Source organism: Agelaius tricolor, unplaced genomic scaffold (genome assembly GCF_023055355.1).
Source record: "Agelaius tricolor isolate 1412-34295 unplaced genomic scaffold, bAgeTri1.0.p SCAF_9, whole genome shotgun sequence".
Lineage (NCBI taxonomy): Eukaryota > Metazoa > Chordata > Aves > Passeriformes > Icteridae > Agelaius > Agelaius tricolor.
Window position 1 is genome coordinate 16,314,165 of NW_027269269.1, and position 27,326 is coordinate 16,341,490.

At 35.7% G+C, this 27,326-nt stretch overlaps 1 protein-coding gene across 8 annotated transcripts in view; it reads right to left on the reverse strand.

Annotated features, from left to right (window-relative positions):
* Positions 1-27,326, reverse strand: part of PICALM (phosphatidylinositol binding clathrin assembly protein) — a 66,325-nt gene that overhangs the window by 23,870 nt on the left and 15,129 nt on the right. For all 8 annotated transcript variants that reach the window (XM_071432889.1, XM_071432887.1, XM_071432886.1 and 5 more), the window contains exons 2-12: positions 16,678-16,820; positions 14,435-14,510; positions 13,111-13,213; positions 10,733-10,826; positions 10,238-10,349; positions 8,764-8,870; positions 7,541-7,582; positions 6,738-6,823; positions 5,392-5,515; positions 4,915-5,051; positions 2,433-2,533 (exon numbers count right to left, since the gene is read on the reverse strand). In XM_071432889.1, the coding sequence (XP_071288990.1) occupies positions 2,433-2,533; positions 4,915-5,051; positions 5,392-5,515; positions 6,738-6,823; positions 7,541-7,582; positions 8,764-8,870; positions 10,238-10,349; positions 10,733-10,826; positions 13,111-13,213; positions 14,435-14,510; positions 16,678-16,820 (1,125 nt within the window). The remainder of the gene's footprint in view (positions 1-2,432; positions 2,534-4,914; positions 5,052-5,391; positions 5,516-6,737; positions 6,824-7,540; positions 7,583-8,763; positions 8,871-10,237; positions 10,350-10,732; positions 10,827-13,110; positions 13,214-14,434; positions 14,511-16,677; positions 16,821-27,326) is intronic.

Here is a 27,326-nt window from a genome sequence, read left to right on the forward strand (position 1 = left end):
ATCACTCTGCACCAGCATGCCATCATTAGGCATTAATGATTTAAGTGCATTTAAAAGAGTAGGTTGAAATTTGCAAATTTCTACCTTTAAGTTATCCAATTAGATGTATTTTGTCCGAAAAAACAGTGACAAATGATTTTCAATGGCATCTTTTACAGTCTGAAATAGGTAAACTGAAAACATACAATCACAGAACCCATTCCCCAGGAGTTTAGCCTTGTTAGTTTTTACATTTTTGGAAGCACAAAACTAAAGGCAGCGACCCAAAAAGAACACTTCTGTAACAATTTATTGTTTTATTACACACCTAAGAGCTTCTGCATAAAATTTTTAACAGTAACTGATTTTGGCTGATCTGATACTCTTCTCAAAGACACCATATACACCAAATACAAAGATCATCATGTCAGAAAATTACCTAAGGGAGGGATGCTGTGCAGTGGTTAGAGCACAGGACTGGAACTAGTTCAGGTTTCATTCTTGGCTCTGCCACTGACTTGCCGTATGACTTCAGACAAGTCAGTTAACTGCTCAGATTTCCCCATCTGTAAAATGTGGAAAGCACTTCTTATCTACCTCACCTGTGTGAAGTGAGTGTTTATGTCTGTAAAGCTGAAGAGCTGGGGATTTTTTGATGAAAGGTAACACAAAAAATGGTGATCCCAGAATTTTAGCCTAAAACTTTAGCAGACAATCCAAAATCTTCACAGTTAATTAAGTCTTATAAGTATTTAGAAATGTGTCAATAGTAAGCAGAAATATCAATGACTAGTACTGAAGACTCATACCACAAGCAACACAACATTGAACAAACAGACTTTCAGGCTCAACTTTCAGGTTCATGAAGAAATGCTGAATTGTGATGTGACCTTTGAGAGGCAAATAGTTCACCCCTTTTATTTCTCACACATGAAACAAACAGGATAAGCTGAAACAGAAGGTATTGGGCAGAAAGCAATCAAGATGAGCCATACCATTTTTCTCCATTTCTAAACTCTAAGCCTATCATAGCATTGAAATTTGTATACCTAACTCCATACACTCCTCACTACGTCTTTCTCCAAAGATGCTTTGCTCAGCAGAACTAAAGAACAAGTAAACTACTGATTTATTTTAGAAGCTGCCACATATATTAGTAGTGCCTTCCTCACTCAAAATTGTGTTATTTCCCTACAAACAAATGTGAGAAGGTATAGAAAACAAAGTACACAGCAAAAAGTAAATAGGAAAGCAGAATACATACACAGTTTATTATGAAGATACATTAGATAGCTGGAAAGACGTTAAGAAGAGCTATAGCTCATAAAACTAAACAGGGAAGTAAAAATTTAGAACATTGTTGTTCTGATGCCTATGAAACCTCCTGAAGCAGCAATTCCCAATTTTTCGCATCATAAAATAAAACATTTTTACAAGCATCTAGTTTAGAAAAAAATAATCTGGAAATAGCCACATAGTTCAGGAGTTTACTATTTTATTAAGCGTCATTTATGTAGAAAAATAAACCAACACTACCTTCCTCTCCCTCTGTCATAAAGCTCTTTAATCCTCCATCAGTATAACCAACAGTTATATTGGCAATATAATACTGTATCTGAATTATTCTGGAACACTGCAAAGCAGCCAAGAACTTTGAGTAAACATCAAAATGCTCCAGCACTCAAACCAATCTTGAAGGAAAATTCATGACTTTCTAGAACTCTCTTTCTTGACCCCTTGGTTTGAGGACTTCACTGTACCAATAAGATCATTTCAACTTATTCAGTCCATCCTAGAAACTGGGCAGAATGAAAATTTGGATGTTCCGGAGCACATTTCAGAGGGAAGAATATAAATTTTGTCTCTTCACTTAAGAGATCCAACCACAGCTTTTTGCTGATTTGCTGTTGTAGTTAAATGAAATATAGCAGAGAATTTAATAAGGCAGAGAAACCCTATTATTATTTTGATAACTAACTCTTGCCTTTCTTTCTATGCACAGTTGTCACAAGTGCCTCCTTTCAGGCTTCATCCAAGTTCTGCATTATCATGGCCAGCAAATTTGATTTAATATTAGACAAAATTCAGAATATGTATTGAAACAATTTTGCATTCAGGTTTCTATGTTTGCAGCACAGTCTACTGCTTAGACATCTTCACTGAACTGACTTCTAAACAGCTACGTTTCTGCAGCTGGCTATGTGAATCTTGAAGAGAGCAATTATGAGGCTGGCAGATCTCATCAACAATTAAAGTAACTTTGCTAATTAATCACCACACACTGCTACATTATTTTAATGTATACACATATTTTACTTTTTATCATCCCTTTATTCACTTGTAATGTCTTAAGATCTCTCTCTTTAAGGAAGAAATAGCCCCCAGACTAGGGGCAACATGTACAGGAACATGGCCATAGCAATCAGAATGTTAATGCAAGTCAGAATTCTTACCTCCCCAGGTACTTCCTACTTGTGGAGCAGTTGATATAGGATGTACAGATGGATGAAAAGTTGGCTGCAAATCAAGCAGATCATTTGGCAGCTTTGAAGTGCTACAAAGATAAATTAATACAACTGTTTGAACTACATCACAGTTTTCAATATAAGCAAATACTAGCCACTGTCAACAGTAATGAAAGCTTTGTTACAAAATGTTTTATTACAAAATGGATAAAATTGAGCCAAAATCAGAAGGGCTGGTGAGCTCCATGTTTTCAATTCTGTAAAAAAGTGTTAATTTAGCAAGGTAAGTTGTATGTTATGCCAAGGGGCTTTTGTCAAATCAAAGCTGTCCAAGAAAACGACAGGTGTCCTCACAGTCCAATGCCAGGCTAGGAGATGTTATATTCAGAACTCTTCATCAACTTCTAAAGTTCACCTCATGAAAACTCTATAATACAACAATGACAAAAAACAAACAAACAAATAAAAAAAAACCCAAAAAATAAAAAAAAAAAAAAAAAACAAGACAAAATGAACTCTAATAGGCTGCACCACCAAACTATTACTCTAAATTCCACAACTCTGATCTTTCCCCTACAATCACTGCTGAGAAACTACATCACAACCATGAGCTATTAAAGACCTTTGGGGAAAGCAAAATCTAAGAGGCCTTGAAACACTTGATCACACATCAGGCATGTGAATGAAAACATATTTAAATGCACATTTTAGACCATTCAAAATCAAATTGAGAACTTGTAACATCACATGGAAATTAAGAGTGAAGGCTTATATACAACTTCTGCATAAATTTAAAGAGTCAGACAAGAACAGTAAAATTCATCCTCTCACAGAGAGCTCATTTTACACTTTAAATAAGTCTTGGGAAAAAAGAAAAGAAATAAAAAAGGAAAAAAAAAGAGTACTGGTCTTCTCCCAGAAACTTTTAGGACATGAAATGAACACAAATCTGCACATATGTCTTCTACTACGCACAGAAGCTGAATCACTGTGACACCCAAACATCTCTCTAAATTAGATCAGCACAGAGTTTAATGGCCAGTAGTGACATCCTAGATCTCTGTATATTTTCTTGCTCACCCAATCACTTGTATAATTCACAGGTTTTGGTATTGCATGATTCATTTCAGCAGTGATTGAAATCACATTTTTCCACTACTGCTCCTAATAAAAAGCAGCATGGTCTGGCACTGCCCTGTAATGTGAGCAGCTGAACAAAGATAATTTTCAAGGTAAAGCTTGTTCGAGATAATGACAGGGATTAACCAGACACATTGCATTTAATAGCAAGCCACTGAACTTCTGACCCAGCATATCCCCTTGATGGCAACTCCTGCTTCAAAATCTGTTCTTTGCTCATAGCATTCATTCTGCCAGCAAGGAAATTTGAACAAGAAAAACTAGCATTTGGGGGTTTTTTACAAGAAAACACTCTTGTCCTCACCATGCACCATTTCTGTCTGTTTAAAGATTTATCAGATGTTTCTATGTTTCAGACCTCTTAAGAAGCAAGATCAGATACTCAAGTTCAAAGCACACACCCATTTCAAGTTTTCTGGTCTCTAAAAAGCAATTAAAAAAAAATCTTTTTACCAGGAAGTCTTTCAGTTACTAACACTGATAGATTCTGTAGCTTCTTATACGTGATTCAGCTATTTACCACATATTTGGTGTCAAGTAACTTACTACAATAGCTTTTTAATGGGAAAGAAAGCTGTTGAAAGAGCAACAGATTCTTATGTGAGCTCTAACAGAACAACTATGCAATCCCTTCAGGTTTAGGATCAAGCTCAAAGCAAAAAATATGACTTCAGAGCGTGGATTCCTTCTATACTGATAAAAGCACTGTACCTTCCGCTGCTGCTTAGTTTGACAGGTATTTTACAGAATGAACATCACACACTTGCTCATACCAACAGCTCCTGTTAGTTAAAGATCAGGATTAGCATGCAGAGAGTACTCTTGCACTTTCTTTGCAGGTCCTTGCAGAAATGTTCCAGATACAACACAAGACTGCAAAACCTGCCTCTCATTTCAAACCCTGTTTCAGGCTTTTCTTTTTCTGAAAAACTAGACAGAATATTTGCCACTCTACCTTTAAAGATCTAGAAATGCATTTTCTTTATGACTTCTCAAACAGAATTTTTATTTGACTTTTCTCGAATTTACTTGTAATGCTCCTGGGGATGAAGTATGTGTGTTTTACAGTTCCAGCTGTCTGGCTTATGGACTAATAACAGCTACCAGGGCTGTCAGCAGGCAGTTTATACCAGAAACTTCTGCAAACAGATGAGAACATAGTTTTAAGTTATTTATTACAAAAGGCTATTGTTCACCAGCATCACTATGATTTCTTATCACATTGCTAATGTACTCTACACCTAACCAATCTTGTGCAATATACACTCTGTGGCAGAAGTTTAGAGGAAGCCCTTGCTGCAGCACATCTCCAGTGGAGGATTCAGCATACCTGTTAGAGGAGCTAGGGGTAGAAAAAATATCAATGGCTGGTGTAGTCATTATGCTTCCTGCTGCAGTTGACACAGGAGAAGCTGCTGTGGTTAAAGAGGTATGAGGCTTCTTTGCAAGCTCTTTTAGACGTTGCTCCTGTTGGGAAAATGAGCTGGTATAAGAAATCTGAACATTTGTGTCTATGACATTGGAGGTAAATAAAGCAGAACTAAAGAATTATTTATTCCAGACACTAGTGCTAGCCACTTGTAATTACAAGAGTCAGTGGTGCCACAAATGCTTCAGAAAACTATTTTAACAAACCCTCCACAAGCTGTACCATCTAAGTACACACAATTCGACTTCCAGCACTTGGCCAACAGTAAATGTTAAGTATTAATAACTCTGTTTTCCCCTTTGCTTTTTTAAGAATCCTAATAAGCTATCAAAAAGAACACAGGAAAAGTATTTTCAATTAAAAATTCTGTATGCTTACTTTTAAAGCTTTTAAGAGGGCCTGTTCTTCCTCTAACGCAGCTTGTTTTTCCCTTTCATCCACTTTTGTGAGGGACAGGCCAGTGCTTGCAAGGGAAGAGACTGCATTGGAAAGGGTGGTAGCCCTAAAGTAATTGGACAGAAGAAAAGCTGGCTGTTAAAACACAACACGTGACAGCGGCGTCTGAAGAACACTTCACTCGTACCCACCCAGTCTCCTTCTGAGCTCGCTGTAACATTGGCCAGATCTTACACTGCACAAGTGAAAAATTTACATAAGACACATCATATGAAATGCAAAATTAAAAATGCCCAGAAATCTTGCAGTCTACTCTACTGGCTTTTGGATTTTCCACCTTAAATGCTTCCCCTCCAAATTGCATCACAAAATTCACATCTGAAGCCTTTTCTCTTCTTCTGTTTGCCTAAAATGACATTATTTGTAGGCACACAGCAATCTCCAATCATCTGGGCTCCATTTCAAATTGTTGTTAATTTAACAGGCTTAGTGAAAAAACTATCAATGCTTTTAATATATCCCAAAAGAAATTTTTAATTTATCATCATATTTGACAGTACACAGAAAGATATAAAACAAATACTTAACTTTTAGCAGAGTAATCTTAAAAAAGAAAGCAAATATTCTAAAAATTAGTGCCCTAACAAAATAGTGCCCTAGTCACTGCCATAATGAACTCATAAAATATTACTGCCTCAGTTTTTGAACATGCAATAAAGAAATGCTATTTAATTTTACAAGTCTTACCTCCAAGATTATGCTTTGTTAAATATGAACAATGAAAATTTTCATGCAGAGGGGACTTCTCTATATTGCCTGTTATATTTTGGAAAGCACTCACAATAATTTAATGCCTTATACCATATGCATTATGGCTTTCACTTCCATTTACTTTCAAAATTCATTCTTAATGTAAGGACTTCCTGGAAGCATTTCCTTGCTTTTGACAAAACAGGGATTAAAGCTGAGATGTAGAAGTCTAAGGACATGTATTTATTCACGTTGCATACCTTGCAGAAGTCTAATTATTAACATAAAATGACCATTTGCAGGTAGTACATGAAAGAAACTTAGATTCTCTTCAGAAGTTCAGGATCCAATGCTAGAAGTGTAAGTAGGGATGCTAGAGGAGGCTCTTACAGGTCCTTAGATTCTAGCTCTGCTGACCTGGAAGAAGCTGTTTTAAGATATGACAACTTGCTAATCCATCATTGCTCATACAATGCCTTTAAGGGAGCCTCCTCACATCTTAATTTACAATGAAATTGAAAAAAAACTTATTTAACACTCGATTTGACAATTGTCCAAAAGGACAAGTGTATAAGCACCTGCTTGCAGCTGTGGAATCTTTGATTTTCTTCCCCTCTAGAGAAGCTAAATGTTGTTCCAAAGCATCAAGAAGGCTACTTGGTGCCTGCAAAGAGAGACATTGGGGAATACATTTGAAGAAACAATAGTTTAAATATTTTCAGAGAATGAAACTGCAGGGCAATTGGTACAACAACTCTGAATACTTTTACCCCCTCTTGGCATTCTGTACATATTTAATGACTTCAAGTATAAGGTGCTGTATTCTATTCACTACATTATTCCATCACAATCATTTATCAGCAAAGACTGAAATAAGTCAAGAAATGTTAAAATTAACAGCTAGGAAACAGCAGGCAGATAATCAGAAGCAGTCAGTGTTTTAAGAGACACTAAGAAGGAAATTGTACCTAAAGTAATTTCTTTGTGCATGTTCTGCAAGCCTTCACATTAACTTCACATTAACTTCAATAGGCATATAGCCAAAAGCAAGGCTGCTGAAAACTACAGCTTCGTAATATCATGTAAGACTTTCATTATGTGACCTCACAGATATAAACTGTGTCTTCAAGCATGATGGAAATAAGGTTATCTTAAAATTCAATTAGAGAATGACAGAAACGTTATAAATTTTTTACAACAGGATCACTGAATATAAAAGCCAGGCTCTGACAGAGCTTGGATTTAATCACAAACTTAGAGATAACTTGGTGACAATGTATACAGTAATGCCTAAGTGAGTACCATAATGGCATTTCTGATCATGCAACCCTAAAAATAATACACATACATGCACTGGCAAACACATAATAGGTTTATCTACCTGTGAGAGATCTGGTATGTCTCCTCTGTCAATTCCAACTTGCTGTAATAAAACAAAAAAAAGAAAACAGGTTCTAAAGCTCGTTTAAGGCAGAGATACTCAGAAAGTAAACAACATTAACATGAAGTAATGCAAAAAGCACAAACTTGTCAATATAAATTTTAAATCTCCAGAGTCTGTACTCTGTAACGGTTGGTTGTAATAAATTCTTGTTAAATGTATACACATTGAAGTAGGTGTGTTACAGAGATATTTCAACAGATAGAACCTTAGAAACAAGAGAGCAAGAAGCCACTGTTTTAGAACCTGAAGACGTTTGCCTATCTCACAATTTACATGGCAAACTCTCAGACCTACTGACACACAGAATATATTTGATGAAACAAAGCATCAATGAAGTTTTGTAAAGAAACATTTTTCTAAAATGCAGATGAAATTTAGGATGTTTGCAGCAGACATATACTGTTGCAACAGAAAGATCAATACTCTCAACTTCATTTGATGGTCTTATCAGCTGAAGACAGTATCTCTGGCAGAGACACTGTCAGGACAGACAGCAAGCCAAGCTGGAACGCTTATTTTGTTAAGAGAGATATGAATACCAAGGAAATAAAAACAAGAAGAGGAGCACACCTCAACTGAGGAATTCCACAATATTAGGACAACAATTTAGCAGTGCTCTAGGAACAAGAAGGCAACAGACTAAGCATTTCTTAAAAAACCCACAAACTAAACATTTTGCAAGGTAATTGCTTTTCCCTCTGTGAGCACACCTACAGCAAAAAATCTTGAAGAAATCCCATGTACTTCTGTTTGTCTCAGTTGCCTATTTCTGAAGCTGTTATTTTATCTAAAACTTCTGGTAGAATTGAGGGTTTTAAACTAGAATACAGCTAGAATCATAGAAAGCAGATCACCATGAAGTTCCTTTGTTAAAAGCAAGTCTGTTTTTCAAAGAAAGCTCACAAGTATTCCATAACCAAGGAATTTTTAAAATGCTTGTTAATACACTCTCCTCAGCAAAAGATAAACCAATAAGCAATCCACAGTCAGGTTTTCCAATACAGTCCTCAAATGAACTAATCACCAGGGTAGAGATGAACAAGATGACCCTTGAGAGAACAGCAACTAAGCAAGGAGGAAGAAGCATCTGTTTTATGATAAAATAAGCAGTTTACAAGCCTGCTTCAAATAAACAGCTAAGTTGATCGGCTTAAGTTTACCTCTGCAACTTTAAGGAACTCTGAGATCCGTGTCATTCTAGTGAGGAACTTCTTATATATATCAAGGCCTTCTTTGCATTGGTTCTTTTTCATATCAAAGTATTTTTCTAGAAACAGTAAGAATATTTGCATTAAATAAGAAATCAAGATTTGCAAAGGATATGCAAAGTAAAAGCATTTAAACCAAGACAAACAGAAAATACCTGCTGATCTGTTGTTATGATAACTGCAGAAGTCACTATGCCTAACTTGCACCAAATGACAAAAGCTCTGTCAAATGTGAGCCACTGGTTCCATGCATGAAATTACACCTTACCTTGCAGGTACTAGACACCACGAAAGCATAACCACCTTGAAGAGGACAATCAAGTTAAAGAATAGGTCACTCAAGGAAATGTAAATTCATCTTCTTGGGAAGAAGAACAAACAAACAAAAAAAGGGCAGTTTTACAATCTGGCAGTCAAATACCTACTCTATTCCAGTGGCCAGATATCAGGCAAGATTTTGATCTCTGACAAACTGATGACTCTTACTATGGTCTGGGGCAGTGAAGTACAACTGATTAGAAAACACCTTTGCTGAAAGCAAGAGGGTCCCACTGCTCTTTCGAAAAGCCCTTTCAAGGCCTGTTTCTTCTTTTTTACTAAGCTTCACTCAAAGCATAAGTAGAAAGCAAGTGTGTATTACTTCTTACCAAGGGAAAGGAAGCTGACAGGGGCGTCATACTGGAAGACTGACTGACTTCAGATTGTCCCTTACTGACTTATTCTGGATTTTACTTTTCATTTTGCAAGCACTGGGTAATGACAGCAATCAGGAGCTTCATTTAATCACAGCATATAACAAAATCAAGTAAGTCAACTGATTACTTTCAACTTAATTCTTTCCTAAATTTAGGAAAACTCATCTCCAGTATGTGCAAGTGAAAGGGCCTTAACTCTGAATTTTTAATTCTCCTTAATATATAATATATGCTCTAGGAACATAAGATAACCAATCATGGAAACAAAGCAACACTGACGTTTCAATAGCCAAGCAATCACTGATGTTGTGACTGCAGATTTGCAACTGACCATAACTGATTCCTTTACTAGGAAAACAAACTGTTTCTTAACAAAATCCCCAACCAACATCAATATTATAATTCAGGTTTGTCATGCAGTTCAATAAGACAAAATTAAAAAAAAAAAAAAAACCAAACCCAAAACCAATGCACACAAAAATCCCCAACAAAGCAGTGCAAGAAAAAAAATTAGGTGAATAAAATCTTGGATGGACTTTGCTTTCAGATTTTACCTATCCCTGGATACAAAGCAATGTCAAATGCAATTGCACAGACAAACACTGGAAATAACAGCAAAATTTTGATGTTTTACAGTAAGACTGTTTCAGTTTCTCAAGAGAGCAGCTCTTGTGAATCATTCACTGAGTTCCCCCCCAGAGCTGAGCATTGCAGAGAGCAGTTATACTTACCCAAGAGGTTAATAATCCCTTCGTTATATGCTGCGAACAGTCTAATGGCATCTTTGAAGAGGAGCATGAAGGCAGCATTAATTACACCATTTGTAAGTTCATTGCTATTAACCTAGGAAGATCAGAGAAAAAGTTAATTGAACTGGATTGATCTCTTACTGGAAAATTTCTAGTTAAACTTCAGTACATTATCTCAAGAGAGGCTTTCCAGTCATCTCACTGGCTGTTAGCAGAAAGTAACACCATACATGATGTGACTTAATTCTGTGATGAGAGAAACGAAGTTTCTCTCATCACAGAATTAAGTCTCTCCAGTGAGCATTGTATCTATTTTTTCTAATTTCTTGGGAGTATACCAATGAAGAAAATGATTTGTGTTCTTTAAGCTGCGTAGATAACATGGAACCAAGTGCAAGGCATTTAATCTTAACCTATTTTACGAGTTTGTACAACAAGTTGACGGTATGTTAGAAATATACATGCTGCTAAACTTACATTGAAGTCAAGAAGTGCATCCATTTGATTTTGTATAATAGGTACGGTTTTTAAGAGTTTTTCTGTGCTCATTGTTCTCATCACTCCATCAGCCCTGTTGTGAGAGAAAAAAAATACAAAGAAAATTCTTCACATGAATTTTGAAAGCCATTGTTAGTAAGAAACAACAGAAAATATAGCAGGTCATCAGAGAAACCATTTAAGTCTTTGCCACACAAAGCCATCCTTGTGGTGTTTAAGAGTGGTGTCTAGCCAATGTAACCATAATATCTGCAGCACAGAAAAACAATTACTTATTTGGTCAAAATGTGACTTCAAGATGAATTTTTGCTCAGAGAAAATGAAACTAATAGTGTTTAGAAATACAGGAGAGCTACGATACATCAGGTAACAAGAAAAAACGCTCCAAAGATTATTTTTGAAGCAATTTTTAATGTATTCTTTTTCCAATCACCCAATTATTATTTTGTGTCAGTTTGGATTCTTTTCAAATTAAAGAGGTAAGAAAGAATAAAAAAATGCAGCAGTATGTTTTTCAAGCTTTTTCAGAAAGATTCTACAGGCTACATGAAATTTCCTTTTAATGGCTGACCACCAATATTTGGTTGTTTATTAATTGCTCAGATTGAATAGACTAAGATTGGCTGCACATTTGAAAAACCCATCAAATGAATACCAAAAATATCCAAGAAAAGCAACAGCTGAGGAAGCGACTAAATCCCCTCAGTGACATGAAACAACTGCTTTCTGTAAGACAAATCAGACAGCCTTGCAGCTCATCAGCATGCACAGAGCAAACCAAATGCTTCTGCAAGTGCAAATCTCATAGTGCATCTTCACAGAACAGTTTGTGGCTGTTCTCCAGGTTGGAAAGCAGTGGGGAGCATGTTGCTTCCAGCTCTCTACTTGTGCTGTATATTTACTCCTAACAGCAAACAGCAAATGCAAGAAACTAAATGGGGCAGAGCATGGGTGTGAGGGCCCTGAGAAAAATGGAGTAGGAAGGGCAGATTGCTGCCATCAGAACAGTTATTCCTATTGGCTCACAGAAGGACCTCCAGGCACATGGTGCAGGCTAAATAATTCATCTCATTAGACCTAAAATACCTGATAAAACAATTGTGTACCTCTTCAGAGCAGCTGCAGCCACCTTACCACATACAAGTCTTAGGTGTGGAAAATACTGTTTTGTGTTGTTGGCAATCCTAGCAACTCCAAAGGCAGAATGAGCAAAAGGAGCCCAGGCATCCTCCTTTTACTCTACCATCACACTTCAAACCAAAATGGATTCTACAGTCTTAGCAAGGAGGCAGAAGGGATTTGGACAATGTTCTGAGGCCCACTACAAATGCCTTTACAACCTTAATGCAAAATATCATTAGACAGCCCATTACTACAATTAATTCATTCAATAGTATTAAATTCAGATTTCTGTGGATTTAACATTAAGTTTTTCATTTCAATATAAATTCACCTATATGGATGATATATGATTTAGATTTGGGTGTCTTATATATACAAAAACATATATATATATATATATATATATATATATACACACATGCATACATATACATACATATATATATATAAGACATCCAAATCTAAAACTAGTATTATGCTTTTAAACCTTAAAAAGCACCATATAAAAAGATAATGGACAAAGATGGAAAGACTCAACTGTGATTGGTACCTTTTCTCCAGCCTTCCCAAAGAAGAGCTCCAGATTAATTCCATCATTCACTATAACATGTAATTTACCAAACCACTAGTGCTCTGCACTGTGTTTTTTTACATGTAAACAGGTACTTAATCTCAAAATAACTCCTCTTAAATAAGCACATTTTCCAGGGAAAATTTGAATTCCTGTCAACCAACTCAGGATAGCATCTGCCGTAAGGTACTATTAAAAGTACAAATTTACACTACCTTCAAAAGGTAGTAAACTTCACACAGATATTTTGTGACAGAGCAGAGAAACACCAGGAAGGACTGCAAGGTTGTTTCACCTGTCATTTAAGCCTTCCATAGCTACAAGCACAAATAAATTGCATGGTCCGCTATATTACATAAAAGGCAAAGTATGTATCTATTGTGAAAGATTTGTTAAAACTTCTACTTTTTTATATAGACTTCCATCTTTCATTCCTTTATTTTAAACTGTTGATGTTTAAAGATAAAAAATTACAACAACTGAAGTAAAAAAATTTTGCTATATACACTTTCAGTTGGGCCTTGGTGTGTCATGGGAAATATTCAAAAGAGAAAAGGAATCATTATTGTCTGTATTAAGCCTGAGCTAACAACGATATTTTTCACTAGAATCACAGGACATACGATAACACCTCAAGATCAGTAGAACAAAATGCAGTCCTTACCCTCTTTTTACTTTTGTGAAGTCAAAAGCCACTTGTCTATAGGAAACTGCCTTTTCATTCAAATACCTGCTATACCGCCTGATAAACGTTGACATGTCATAACCTAAAAAATAAGTTTCAGGGGTTTATTACTTACCTAATCAAAGAACAAGAATGTTATTCAAAATAACGTGCAAAATATTAGCACAAGACAGCTCCACTGACTAGGCAAAATTGTGCAAAAATATAATCTGAAAATAACTGCGTACGTCATTGTATTCACCATGTAAATCAAACAGACAATACCACAAATATCTAGACAACCTCAAGTATGTTAAAGTTTACACTTCACTTCCTAAGGAAATCACTTCCACAAGCAAAATGAAGTAATTTTTATGCAAGTTCTTTTATACTACAATAGAAATTACTATGAAAAAAATTAAATGATGCATTCACATCAGCTCGGCAACACATTATCTCTTTTGCAACTGAACAGAAAAAAAAGGCTTTGATGGAAACACCACAATATGACAGAAACTCTTCTCTGTTAAGATAGCAGTGATGGGAAATATTTTGATTAACTGTCAATCTAGGGGTATAGACTAAGAAGAAGATCTGTTCATAGTCTATGCTGAGACCATAGAAGTTAAAACTCAAAAAAATGACTATTTGGTAGAGCTTTGGTTATAACTGAGCAGGTTTCTGTCCTCAGGCAACCACTTTGGCTGCCTGTTCTAGTACACTTGTGGCAAAGATCAGAAGTATATAAGAAGCAGTAGACAAAGTAAGGAACCATCTTAGGAGAAAAAACAATGCCAGCTACAGGTATGGTCAGAACTGCACTGAACTGCAGCGTAACAGTTTGGAAGACTGTTTCAGTTGAAAAATCTGAACCAGAGAAACAGTTATTTGCCCACTGAATTAGTCTCAAAGATAAATGGAATAGTCTTTGATCAATTTCCCAAAAAAGTAATCTTAATTTTTTTTTAGATACGGTTCTTGTCTCACTGATATGATGTATGTACATATGATGCATTTTTTTACATTAATAATCAAAATTGCCTCATTTGGAGATGTCTATGTCTATAGAAATAAAAGGGATACTGAGATCCATATGTTTAAGGAAGTCAGAAGCCTTTAAGAATGCCTGTAAGAAAAGATTCAACAGGGTCCTCCAGCAGACAGCTCCTGCCACACCATTACAGCATTTTATTTAAGAAATTCAGCCTGGGGTAAAATGGGCAGAAAAGTTACTTCCTAAATGACAGGGTTCGTTAGAGTAAGCAAGTTGTCTTTGCTGTTCCTCAGCACATTACTAACTTTTAATGAATAAAAGACACCTTACCTTGCAATCCACTTTTGTCTAGGAAATTGCTCAAATTAAACAATGTGTTTCTGGACGCCAAATACTGGATAAAACGCTAGATGAAAGAGAAAAAATTGAATACTTTTACTGTGTTACCAAGGAGAAGGAATTGCAATAACAACACTAGAAACTTTTTATCCAGGTTACAAAATTCCCCTTTTATGCCTTAAGACTGACTTCAAATCTGGAAACTATTACAAAAACAGCTAAGCTATCGAAGTAAGCCAGTTATTTTTTATGCATAAATCTCTGAAAAAATCCAAGTAGCATTTTGTATGAAGGCCTCATTTAGTTGGAGTTTATTTTAAGCTAGAATATGGAGCCCTGAACTTCTGAAAAAATCCCTTCAAATACATTCTCATTTTACATGCTTATAGCTGTTTCACTGACTTCAATTTTATAACAACTGATTTAATAATGCTAATTAGCCAAGTCATCTTTGCTCAGCATAAAATTGTAATGGTACTTAGCTTAAATATGAATATAGGTGATGGAAATGTTAGTTTGCTTATAAATCAAATATCAAACATAACAATTCACATAAAGCATTAGCATTGTATCACAATACTTCTAACTATACTTAATTACAAATTATGTTTCACAAGGTGAATGATGCTATTTTCATTTTGTAAAGATACATTTAAGGTTGTTGACACAATAGGAAAAAAAACTTGTACAGAGCTGCTACAAAAATAAGCCAATCATTCTGTTGCGAGAAACATTTTGAGAAAAGACAAAACCAGTGTTGATTAGTGTAACATGTACTACTTCATTACTTTCATTAGCATACATAGGTTACATAGAAAAAAGACTGGAGAAGAGTAAAGGCACTCAGTACCTAGTTTTAAAGGAATTAAGCCAAAGTTGGAGGCACCATCCCTGAAGGTATTTAAAAGACACACAGATGTGGCATTTGGGGATATGGATTAGTAGTGGGCTTGCAGTGCTGGGTTAGCAGGTGGACTTGATTTTAAAGGTCCTTTGCAATTTAAATGGTGCTATAATCTGTTTGCACTCTCATTGTCCAAGTACTACTTCCAACTGTGAAAAATTTCATTTTGAGCAGCAATCTTACCCTCAATACTTCTCTAATATATCTGGCAAGGAAAATTTGTTTGTAAACTCTATTCTTAATGGAAAGTATTTCAGACAGTGGTCCCATGAAATACTTTTAATTAGTATGAACTATTTTGGTATCAGTTTAAGATGCATAGGACTCAAAGTGCAAGGTGTAATGATTGTGTTTTGAAAAGTGTCAATTAACCCAATGAAAAAGTTTAAGCTTCAAGCCAACAACAGAAGTTTGCCCTCTTGTGGCTTAGTTAGCTTCACAGAATAGATTTTCACCTAGACCAGCAATAACCTCCAAGTGAAACCAGTATATGTATAAAAACTTAAGCTCCCCCTCCAACCCACACAAGTCAGTCAGAGGAAGCAGTTCCTCTGAATGCAAACTCAAATGAAAAATTCGCTAAAACTATTTCAATTCCAAAGTTCATATAGCTTACCTTATCCTGCAGTAAAAAGGAATGCTTACAAACATTTTCTAAGAAAGCCTTAGAAATATATTTTTTTGGTTTTTTAAAGGCAAAACATACAAGCTGCTGCTATGCTTGACTTAGTATTCCAAACAATAAAGCCCCATAGGAATTAAAATTGTGAGACAAAACAGGTTTATTCCTTTTGGTGTAACTTGGGGCTATGTTTGTTAAACAGTTCAACTGTTTACAGTTTGGTGTTATTTCACCCTGTCCTAGGGTGACCCTCAAAGCCAATGCATAGGCACACATTTGTTTTCATTGTAAAAAATTAGGGTGTGATGGTAGAAATTACTTTAGAATGAAAGTATCGAGGAGAAAAGACCAGAGGGTTAGCTAGAGTGTGAAGGCAAAAATGCTTCTATTTTCAGCTTGTAGAATCCCACGTGAGCTAGTTTTTCTTGTTTTTTTTTCTCTTTCATCATTAGAATATGAACATAGGAAAAAAGTACCCTCAGCATTTGGGACATTTACTTTTTACACTAGAATTGCACACTTTGAAGTAGAAACAACGGAAACAAACAGAAAATGAGACCTGTGTTCACTGTGTTCATTCAGAGTAGGATCCAAAAAGGCAAACCTGAAGATTGTCTTACAAAAAGAATTACTGGAAGCATTTAGGTGACATTTCCAGGAATGAGGGACTGCAACTGTTCTCAGAATAATACATCATTTTTGTATTACCTCATTTCCATACACCATTAGATGATGAGTTGTGATAAGAGATTTGAAGACCACTACCCAGCTACTGTTGGTAGTTCTTTCAAATAAACTATCTGCCAGCTGTGGGATGTTCACATTCATCTCATTTGTGCACTGGATTAAATCTGCAATACAAAAATTTCTGTTATTATCAGTTCTGTAAAGGAAGATCAATAATGCTCCCCCAAAAAATCAGTACATTCATTTTCTGTAATAATCATCTTTACAAAAATTGAGGGGCTTTCCAGCAAAATAAATATTGAAAAGCAGCATGGCTCTGTTCTATCAGAACTTAATAATACAAAGCTCACTCTGCTCACTGCCAAGATTCAACTGCTTTTGCAGCTGCCTTAGAAGGCTCTGGAACAGAAGTACCATAATAACTTACACTACCTCTGACTGAAAACTCTCAGCTTTCAAACACCTAAAGCATTAAATAGCAAAATAATTATTACATGGTACCATTTAATTAAGTTTTACTGGAAGATTATGACTAGAATTAACTGTAATCTCAGATTTCTGGCCTCTTAATGGATCAGTAAATAGTTTCCAGCACTGGTTCAAAGTGAGTAATAAAAGATTCAAATACTACTTAGTCTTGATAAAATGCAATCAACACCTTCAAAAGGGCAGAGGAAATGTTGAGTGGAAAAAGGAGCCCCTAGCAACAATGCCAGAAGCTGACAGATTAATTTAGTTCAAACAAAGTTGGATCATTAACCAAAAAGATGGTTAGAAGCACAAGACCTGAGGTTGGCTAACTAAAACAAAGCTTTCCAATCTCTGTTCAGCCTGGACTACTGTCCCACCTGTGTAAACATGGGGAGCTATACTTTCAGTACAACCAACAGAACAAAATCTCATCATCCAGTAACTTATTTCCAAAGGCCAATGAAGGAAGGGATGGCTTAAGATCACGACACTGTCTTGACAAATACAGGAGAAACAACTATATGATAATACAGCTTGCTAATATTTAATTATGAAGCTTAACTTAATGCAACATAGCAGTGATGAAATTTTTCTACCATTACCACTCCAAAAATAAACCAGCAAATTTCACTCAAACTGACAGCCCTGTCAAAGGCTGTAGCTCAACAAAAATCAAGACTTCAGAATGTTCTATGCCTTCCTGACTAAGGACTACCAAGGCATTGGTAGTCTGGAAACAACCATTTAATCTGAAGGCAAACATTTCACTTTTGAAGACAGTTTTATATCTTCCTATGAACAATCATCCACCTTGAAGGACTCTTGAAAGACAGAACCTTCAGCCAGAGCAGCAGGTAAGCACAGCTACCACACACTCTGAACTAGTATGGTCAGAACTGAAATAGCTGCAATTTACATGTTTAAGTATTAAAGAAAGCGAGCAGGAAATGATTTCCACATTCATAAATGTAATGAGATGGAGAGATAAACATTCTTTTATCTACAAGTAAAATTGTGATGACTACAGGCATTCATGACCTCATTTCTAAGTCATGGTTATCTATTACTGGATGATGATTTGGGGCTGTTAAGACAATGCCAGGATATTACTCAGCAAGAGATGTGCTCTGAACTGGATCATCAAAACCAAGCCCTGCAGCTTCTTCACCTTCAGGTCTTCCCTCCTAAATAATAACACAAGCAGTTTTGTGCAAGGCTATCTGGCAGGAACATACATTAAATACAAAGGTACACGCATCACTGGATGTCAAGTCATACATTTTGGCATAAGAGGTGCATATTAGAAAGTGAGAATCTCTATACTTAAATGCAACACCTGCCAGCAAATCAACAGTAATAAAAAATACAAAAGAAGAGGTGGCACTTGAAAATTCACTGTCTAAAAACATTAAAAAACCCCACCTGAAGTAAATATCCAGTGTAGACGATATTTTGTGCTGGGAGAAATGATTTCTGAAATGCCACTGAACTTTGAAATCATTATCTGTTGCAGTGTATAAAAGCAAACGGGCTCTGTAACCCTCAGAAAATCATCCCTCACGGGACTGATGAGTGTTTCTGTGAAAAGCATATGAATGAACCTGGGGGGCGGGGGGCACAGGGAGAGAGTGCCAGCACATTATGAGGAACCAGTGACCAACTGGGAGAGAACACAGGCAAGAAGCAAAGTACAGAAGCAACTCCAGCCTCCAGTGGAAGTAAATTTGCAAATGCAAACACGGGAGTCACTACAATACTACAGTTACTACAAACTAAATTTAGTAAAACATGAAATTTCTCTCTCTCCAAAACACAGACTGAACAGATGCACAACTATCTGGTATGTATTAATACCTCAAAGTACCTAAACTATACACATCTCAGAAAAGTTACATCACTCTGAAATTTATTTTCAAAGTATTTTCATAAGCAATGCTAAATAGGTAAAGAAATATTTGCACAGTTACACCCAAATTAGAACAGCAATTTTTGTGCTAACTATACTATAAGCAGCATAGTACAGACAGCAGAAGATGGTATCCTTCATCCCACACTCCTGCACTACATCCCACACTACATATAGAGTGTTCTTATTTATCCTATTCCCACAAACACCCTTCATTAAAGGAGAGGAACAAATATATAGTTATTTTCACATCCTACGCTTAACACAACTTGTCTCACACCCACCTATGAAAACACTAGCTATGTGTTTGGAAACCTAAGGGCCCCAAAGCAACAAATCTCTAGACTGCTACTTACTGGAAATGCTATGAGCAATACCACAGGCAGGTGTATAACCAAAGGGTACAGCACTAAGGGGAACAGCTTTCATCTTAGAGCACAAACAGAAACAAACAAAATCATCAAGAAAACAAAGGATAACCCTTGGTGAAAGAGTGATGCCTGTTTCACTGATCATCTTGTCATGGGAGTCAGGGAGAAAGATTTAATAGTCACTCCCATCAATACTACATAAAGGAAAATCACTTTATGTGTCAACCTTCTACATTAAGGCCCAGAATACCTCACAGCAGAAAAAGAAATACTCTCCTGGGAAATAAGCCACCTAAAATCACAGAATTCTGCAATTTTAAAATCTGTTAAAACTTTCACAGTAAGAGACACACAGCATACAGGTGTTAGATAACAAAAGTCATTCCTTATTTCATAGAAGGCAGCAATTAGCAACAAGAATCTTAAGCTTGCAGCTGGCTGGGAGACTTATAGGAGGGAAGCTTAGACAGCATCAAATGCAGTCATATCCATGGATGTGGCTGGGGACAGCCAAGGGAAAAGCTATCAGGTTGCCCAGGGTGTAAAGCACTTCTTGCAATGCACAAGAAGTGGTTGAAGGAGGTGGGTTTATTCCACCAGCAAAACAGAAGGCTGGAGGAAGAGAGGGGGAATATAAAGACTACCTTCAATCAGGTATTTCTTGGAGGTTCACAGAAAAACGATGAAAAGCAAAAGAAAATGGTCAGGCACCAGAGCCTGTAAACAGCCAGACCTATTAATGTTCAGCATGGTTTAAAAGCTGGGGTTCATTACAAAACCTGAGATCCCTTCCAATCTAAAGCAATTTACAAATCTATGCAACATCTACAGAGCGAGAAAATAAAGGCAGGCAAAAACAGAGAAGTGGCTTACAAAGTTGAAGTTGGAAAGAGTAGTCCAACAGGTATTCCTAAGATCAAAAACCTTAGACTTATGTGACTGACAAAACATGTTTTGAGAACACCACTCACCTACCTACAGTATCAAATTTTGGCAGAGGTTTCAGAGGCAAAACTAGATTTTCCAAGAAAACACACTTGTAGCTTGTTTTTAAATAGTGTTCAGATTTTATTTTTGTTGTAACAGTTAAAGCTTTCACCACCAAGTGACTTTCACATAATTCAGTTCTGTTTGGGTCTCTTTCCACCAAAGCAAGGGTTTTGCAAGGAATCATAACAAAGGTCTGGCCTACAGACATTTCAGCAACAGATTGAAATTGAAGATTTGCAATTGCACCTGTACCAAAGCAAGCATATTGCCTAACCCTGTTCAAGTTAACTACTGCAAAACATGCAGTACCATACTGTACAATACTCAGGCTTAGAAAAAATAATATACTTGCAACTCCCAACCAAGAGTTCTACAGCCTTTCAACCGTTCAGCCTTCATTACAGGAAAGAGCCAAGTGATTCATTGCCTTATGCTATTCATAGTTATCAGGTGAAAGAAGTATAAAGGTGCAAAGTAGAATAAAAGCAGAGCAAAATTGAAGATTCCTACACAAGAAAGAGGAAGCAATCACCTACACAAAGCAGTGACTACAAGGCTATGATGATAAAGTATGCTGTCTACTCCACATTAGGCATGTAGATGTGGATGAGCCAACCCATGGCAAGAGATCATGAGTCTTGACCCATGGCAAACATGAGGAAGTCAGGCTGGATAATAAAGCACCAAAGGCATCTGTCCCAAATTACCCCAGAGAATGCATGTGCTTTCAGCATGTGCCTGTGACCTAACTCCTTGTGCAGCACCTCGTTCTGCACCAGGCAGCCTGCTAAGACAAAATTATAAAAAACTGGTTTCCTTCCACACAAAAAAAGAACCACAAGCTATCCTGAATGATTTCTTTTCCCAGAATCTTACTCATATGAATTCACAGTAAGATTATAAAGAACCGGGTTGAGAATAGTTTTCATTAACGGTTTTAGTTTCAGATCCAGTTTCAGTTTACCGTGACATTTGTGGTAACCTGACAAGAAGACTGAATGTAAGCCAGATTTACATACTCCATGTACATGCAGTACCTGATTATTTCCAATGGTTTACCTGTATCTCTCATTTTGAACAATATTTTTATTTGTAAAGTATCAGTCTGAAAATATTTACAAGAGTAAGATCTTCCAGGCCAGAAAGTGTGCCCCACACCCCAGTTACTTCAAAATAGGTCAAGCAACTGTGACAGATATCCATCTTGTTAGCTATTGCTTTTTCATCTTTTACACCACAGACACTACCTAGAATAAGCAAGTAATTGGTTATATCCTGCAAGTTATTGACAGTTGTGCCATTAAAAAAAATATATATATAATGGGAGAGACAGTATCCTTTCAGTAAGCAATTGAACTATTGATCATCCAACATGAGTAGGCAGATAGTGCCAAGAGCTAAACACATTACATTCTTCAGTTAAAAAATGCAAGAATAATAAAAGAATATTTAAATGCATATTGGTGGATCCAAAACACGAGCCAATACACATCAGATTATGTTTACATAACTGGTAAATTTAAAATTGAAGTCAACAGAAAACTTGTTTCTTTTTTTAAATACAAAAGGAAATATAAAACATTTATTGCATGAATTAATATTCACACAACTTATGCCCACACAGAGGAGTTCAAAAGAACACAATTAATTTAGTATTTTTCAAACCGAAGAGAGAACATGCTAGTGACTGACACTCCACTCACGAGGGAACACTTGTGGCCAGTCACAATGTTGGAATACAGGACAATTATCCTTGAGATAATTTTACTTAAGAGTGTGCATCTGCTTATGATCAATTCCTCTTACACCCAAGGCCATACAAAACAATTTTTAGATTTGAGTAAAAGATTTAATAATTATTGATACAGAGCTATTTTGCTTTCCTCTTAAGGGACCATTTTCTCAACGAGACAAAACCTTCAAAGCTGACACACTCTCATTTTATCATACCTTTGGAAATGAGTGGGAAAAACATTGGTGTCTCAACCCAAATGCTGAAACAAAAATAAAATAATAATGGAAAAGACATAGTTATCTACACTGTCAATACTCAAGTTAAATTCCTTTCCTGGCTGCTAGATTTCAATTCCTATAATGATTTTCAAATTATACCAGTTTCCTCTACGTCAGGGTCTCATTTTCTTCTTGTTTTACACAAATATTTGATCACTGGAACAGAGCTGCTCCCTCATTTGGTCAGCAATCTTAATCAAAATGCAAATGGTCTGAATCTAAAAGTCTATTAAACAGCTAAAACATTTCCAAAGGATAGGTGAGAAAGCAGCAATGTGACCATTTCCCAATGGTCACGCAATGACACACCGTGTAGCACCAGTTAACACTGACAAATTCAGGAATTTGGTGAAAATTTCAAAGATCAGAAGTCAGCAAGTTCACATCAAATTGGTTAATGATACGAAAAATGTCTGGTTTTATGCCATTGAGGAGTCAGCCACTAGACAAAAAGTACCTTCATTTGATTTTTTGCTAGGAATACAGTTACAGCAAGCTTTTACTACTTCTAAAGAAATTTTATAGGTTAAGACAAACATTCCCCTGCCTACCCCTAAAGAGCTCGTGATCTATATGGCCACATAGATTTTAAATAGTCCTGTTACAGGTTCTGGGAAAGCACACATGCCTGCCACATCTTTCCTTTCCAGGACATTGAGAAAGTTTCACAAGAGGGGGGAAAATATGGGTTATTGAGAAGGAGAGGGGGGGAAAATAAAAGAAATAAGCATGTTCCAATTACAGTAACGCAACATTTTTCAGCAGATCTTAAATGAAGGAGAAACTGAATTTAGCATCAACAAAGTTTTTCACGGTCTGTTTTTATTTTGTTATTTACTGAACTGGAAGTGTCTTTTTAACCAGAGTGGTTTGCATGAAATGTAACATAAAATAATAGAAATATCTAACCTCTGTATATTAGATATTCTTCCCAGTTGTATTTTTTTTCTTCAAATTTCTATAAGATCATCTTTCTTCCTTGAATAATTGGCAAATCAAGGTAGTTCCTTATTTTCAAAACTTCAATAAAAAGTATCAAGTAGAGTTTTTCAACTGGCTACAGACAAAAACAGGTATTTTGGATTATGGAGGTTATTTTTTCTATTCACCTTGACACAATGACTATGAAGAGTGTGCTCTAATTTTATCCAATTACAAAATTAACAAAAATTAAATGACTTCACAAATACATAACAGTTTTATTCTAGCAAAGTGCTTTGAAAACATTTCTAGAACATATCTAGAACATAGTTTTCTCTAATATTTAAATACTTGGAGGACTTAATTGTGCCATGAAAGAACACTTATAAAAACTTCAAGAAATCAGAATACCGAAATAAGAACAAAAGAAAAGGTTTTCTGTAAAATCTATAACTAAAATCTACTTCTACAGATTAACAGTTCTGATAACTACAAACCCTGACACATTCAGACCTGATTCTACACATTCCAACTGACATTTTAAAAGTAGATAACTTAATGCAAGCATATGGTAATTTTCTAAATGATTTCCCACTTCTTCCACAGGTGATGTCCTTATTTAAATATGGGAAATAGGATTTGAATGTTCCTGGAAGTAAAGAAGTACTTTCATTAGAGAACCAAGCAATTTGTCTGAAAATAATACTCAGAATAATTCTGAACATTAATGCAAAGTGGTAAAATTGTGATTTTTAAACAATACATTTGAAACCAAAAATTAAGTTTGTGCAAAAACAAGGATACCCCAAATGACATACTGGAGTGATCAAATGAAACACAGTGATGGTAAATTTCATTCTGAGCCACTCACTAAAGGACATTTAATCTGTTGAGTTTAATCTGAAGAATATTATATAGCAAGTATATATTTGAAAACTGAGTGAATACTTCAGTATTTTCCTAATTAACAGAAAATACCTAAGTTTGCAGTTTAAAACAAAATATGCCATAAACACTATTGGTTTTAAATTTAGGTTTATCTTCTGAATAAGCCCATTTGTACCAAACCACTTTACTAGAAGTAGTTTACTACAGCAGATTGCCCCACGGCTTCACCAAAGTCCCCTTGAGAAAGCGGATGAGGAAATTTGGACCATACATTTTTAAATTAACAATAAAAATTCTCACTGAGAATTTTTTCTCTGCATATAAACAGCATCTTAACAGCTACATGCACTGACTCAGGAAACAATTTCCGGAAGAGTTAAAGAAACCTGAGAAGACTCATTTTATTCTGAGCTTTCCATGTTTCAAAAGAACTATGATTTAATCTAATTTATATTAGATAAGCAAGATAAAAAATGCAGAAAGAAGATTTATTATAATGTTGAATAACTTGCTCTATAACCACAGGTTTATATTTTCATTTCATCAAGCTACATCTTGCCTTTTTCTTCCAACTCAAATGAGACTATCATGTTTTCTCTCCTACTTAAAACCACTGTTTCTAATTGGAATTCTTACAAATTACTTTAAATCTCTATCAGTAACCCTGTGAACTCAGCATTACTGCCTCAGGTATCTTTAAATAAATTTTTCTCATATGGCAACACTTCGAGCAACTTATTACTTCTGTTTGAGAACTGCAAAAACTAATTAATATACTTTCTACAAAAAAGAGAGTAAAAATTTGTTCAGTTGAACAACTGGTTTCAATGAAGAATTATCTGAAAAACATTAGTAGTGTCTACCAAAACTCCTCAACAAACAAAGAAAAAGAAGTTAAAAATAAGGGAAGAACAATAAAAACCATTATGTACACAATTTTCCTTTTTCTTTTCTTTATCTCAGTTCCTAAACCCTGGAAGGTGCCTATTAACACTTCATTTAATATTCATAATGACTATTCAAACTTCTCCAGTTACAAATATTGTGGAAAAGACAAGCGTGGCTATGTTACCTTTGGAGAATTGATTTCTCAAGACAGACTTTAGCATCACTTTAATCTAAACTTGCCAAATACCCCCATCACATTTTAAAGACTAACATGAAAATACTGCGAAATATTGCCTCAACAGCTCCAGCCACAGATTATAAATATAACATTCTCATTTCAAATACATCCAAGCTGAACACAAACCATAGCTTAACTCACCTAGATCTTCATCCAAATTTAACATATGGCAGAAGTTCATTATTTTAAACCAACACAAATGCATAAGATACATAACTCACAGGATATGTTTTCATGATAACTCACGACAAATCTGGGGGGTCCCATTCCTGTCTGTACCTGCAAACATTGACACACTTCCACTGATGACATGCTTATGTCATGTCAGCCCTAGTGCACTTCTCTGAACCATACTAACGTCTCAGAATAAGAAAAAAAAAAACCACACAAAAGCCCCTGACCTCAGTGGTGTTGGATGGGATAATGGGGATGACACATGAGGTGACACAACACAGCACAGTTTTTCATTATCCTACCAGCTAAAAAACAGCTCACAAAAGACCAAAACATGTGAAAGCTACAACAAGAAAAGCAGATGATGACATGCAAAGGTAAGAAGAAAGAGGAAAAAGGGAAGTAGACAAGTCCTTCCACTTTTGGCACCAGTGAGTGACTGCTACCCAACCACCCCACTACAGTCATCCTCTGTTCTTCCAAGATGTCTGCCTTGGCCTTCAGTGGTGTCTACAGTTCCAAGTTTTCTTACATTAATATTCCAAAGTCTGATGTTCTGGTGCAGATTAAAAAAGAAACTCCCTTTGTGCTTCTCACTGAAGAGTGAACATCCATACTCCCCATAAAAAACTTCAACACAATGAAAAAACTACTATTTTCTTTCTTAATAAATAACTTCCTTTCAATGTTTCCTAACTTTTCAGTCTTAATTCATCTGACCACCTCAATTTTCTGCAGTTTCACTGATTTATACATATAAATACACACACACATACATATATATGAATGTATATATTTCTTTATATATATATAGTTAAATATAGTGTCCCAGCTGGATAATGGAAATAACTTCCTTCTACAGACATATGGAAGGATGTCCATCTTTCCTACATTCTCATGTTGGTGGTTTATAATGAAAATCAAGTGAACCAAACCTTCTTGCATGGTTCCTGCATGTTCAGATAATCCTTCTAGACTGAAGTTTTACACCTTCCTTATACATTTAGATCTCTGCAAGCATTCATCGAGCACTACACCAATTTATCAGTGTAACTTCATCTTCTAATCTTGGCCTGAAGAGCCGCTGCACACATTCCCAGGACAGTGTAATTCTCTGTTGATACACAATGTGTACCAACATACAGTTACTAACAAAAAACATCATTAGAACTACATATGGACATATTCTCCACTTTAAGTATTCTCCAGTTGTGGGCAAAGTGATGTAAGCACTCTGCACTAAAGCAGCACTCTCTGGGTCCACTAAGTTTGAAAATCAATGAAAAAACACACTAAAACCCATGGCTGTTACCTGTACCTACCAGTCGTTTTAACAGGAGAGAACTATCTTTGTTAAAATCTTAAAATACTAAGCAATACAAAAGTATCTAAAATTTATTAGTTACCTTTCTAAGGATTAATTTCCCAGCTGCCACCCACGCTTAAGACTAAATTATTCCTCAAAACAGAACAAATTAACAATTGTTTCAGCTCCCTAATACTAAGAAATATGTAAGACATACCAAAGCTACTGAATACTTTTGCTCTATGTTCAGTTCCTACTGAATACCCTTTAAAAGCATTTTATCATGAAATCTAGTTCAAAATAATTATAATCTCCCACACGTACACTAACACATTATTCCCACTGAAAAGTATCTGTAAACTTAGAGCCTTGATCCTATCTTTACAAACATGCTTAATAACAAGCCTGTGAATCATATTCTAAAGATGATTCTTGATTAAAAGATGAAAAATGTCTGTATCTATCAGCTAACTAACATGACAATTCTTGCATAAGCTGTATATT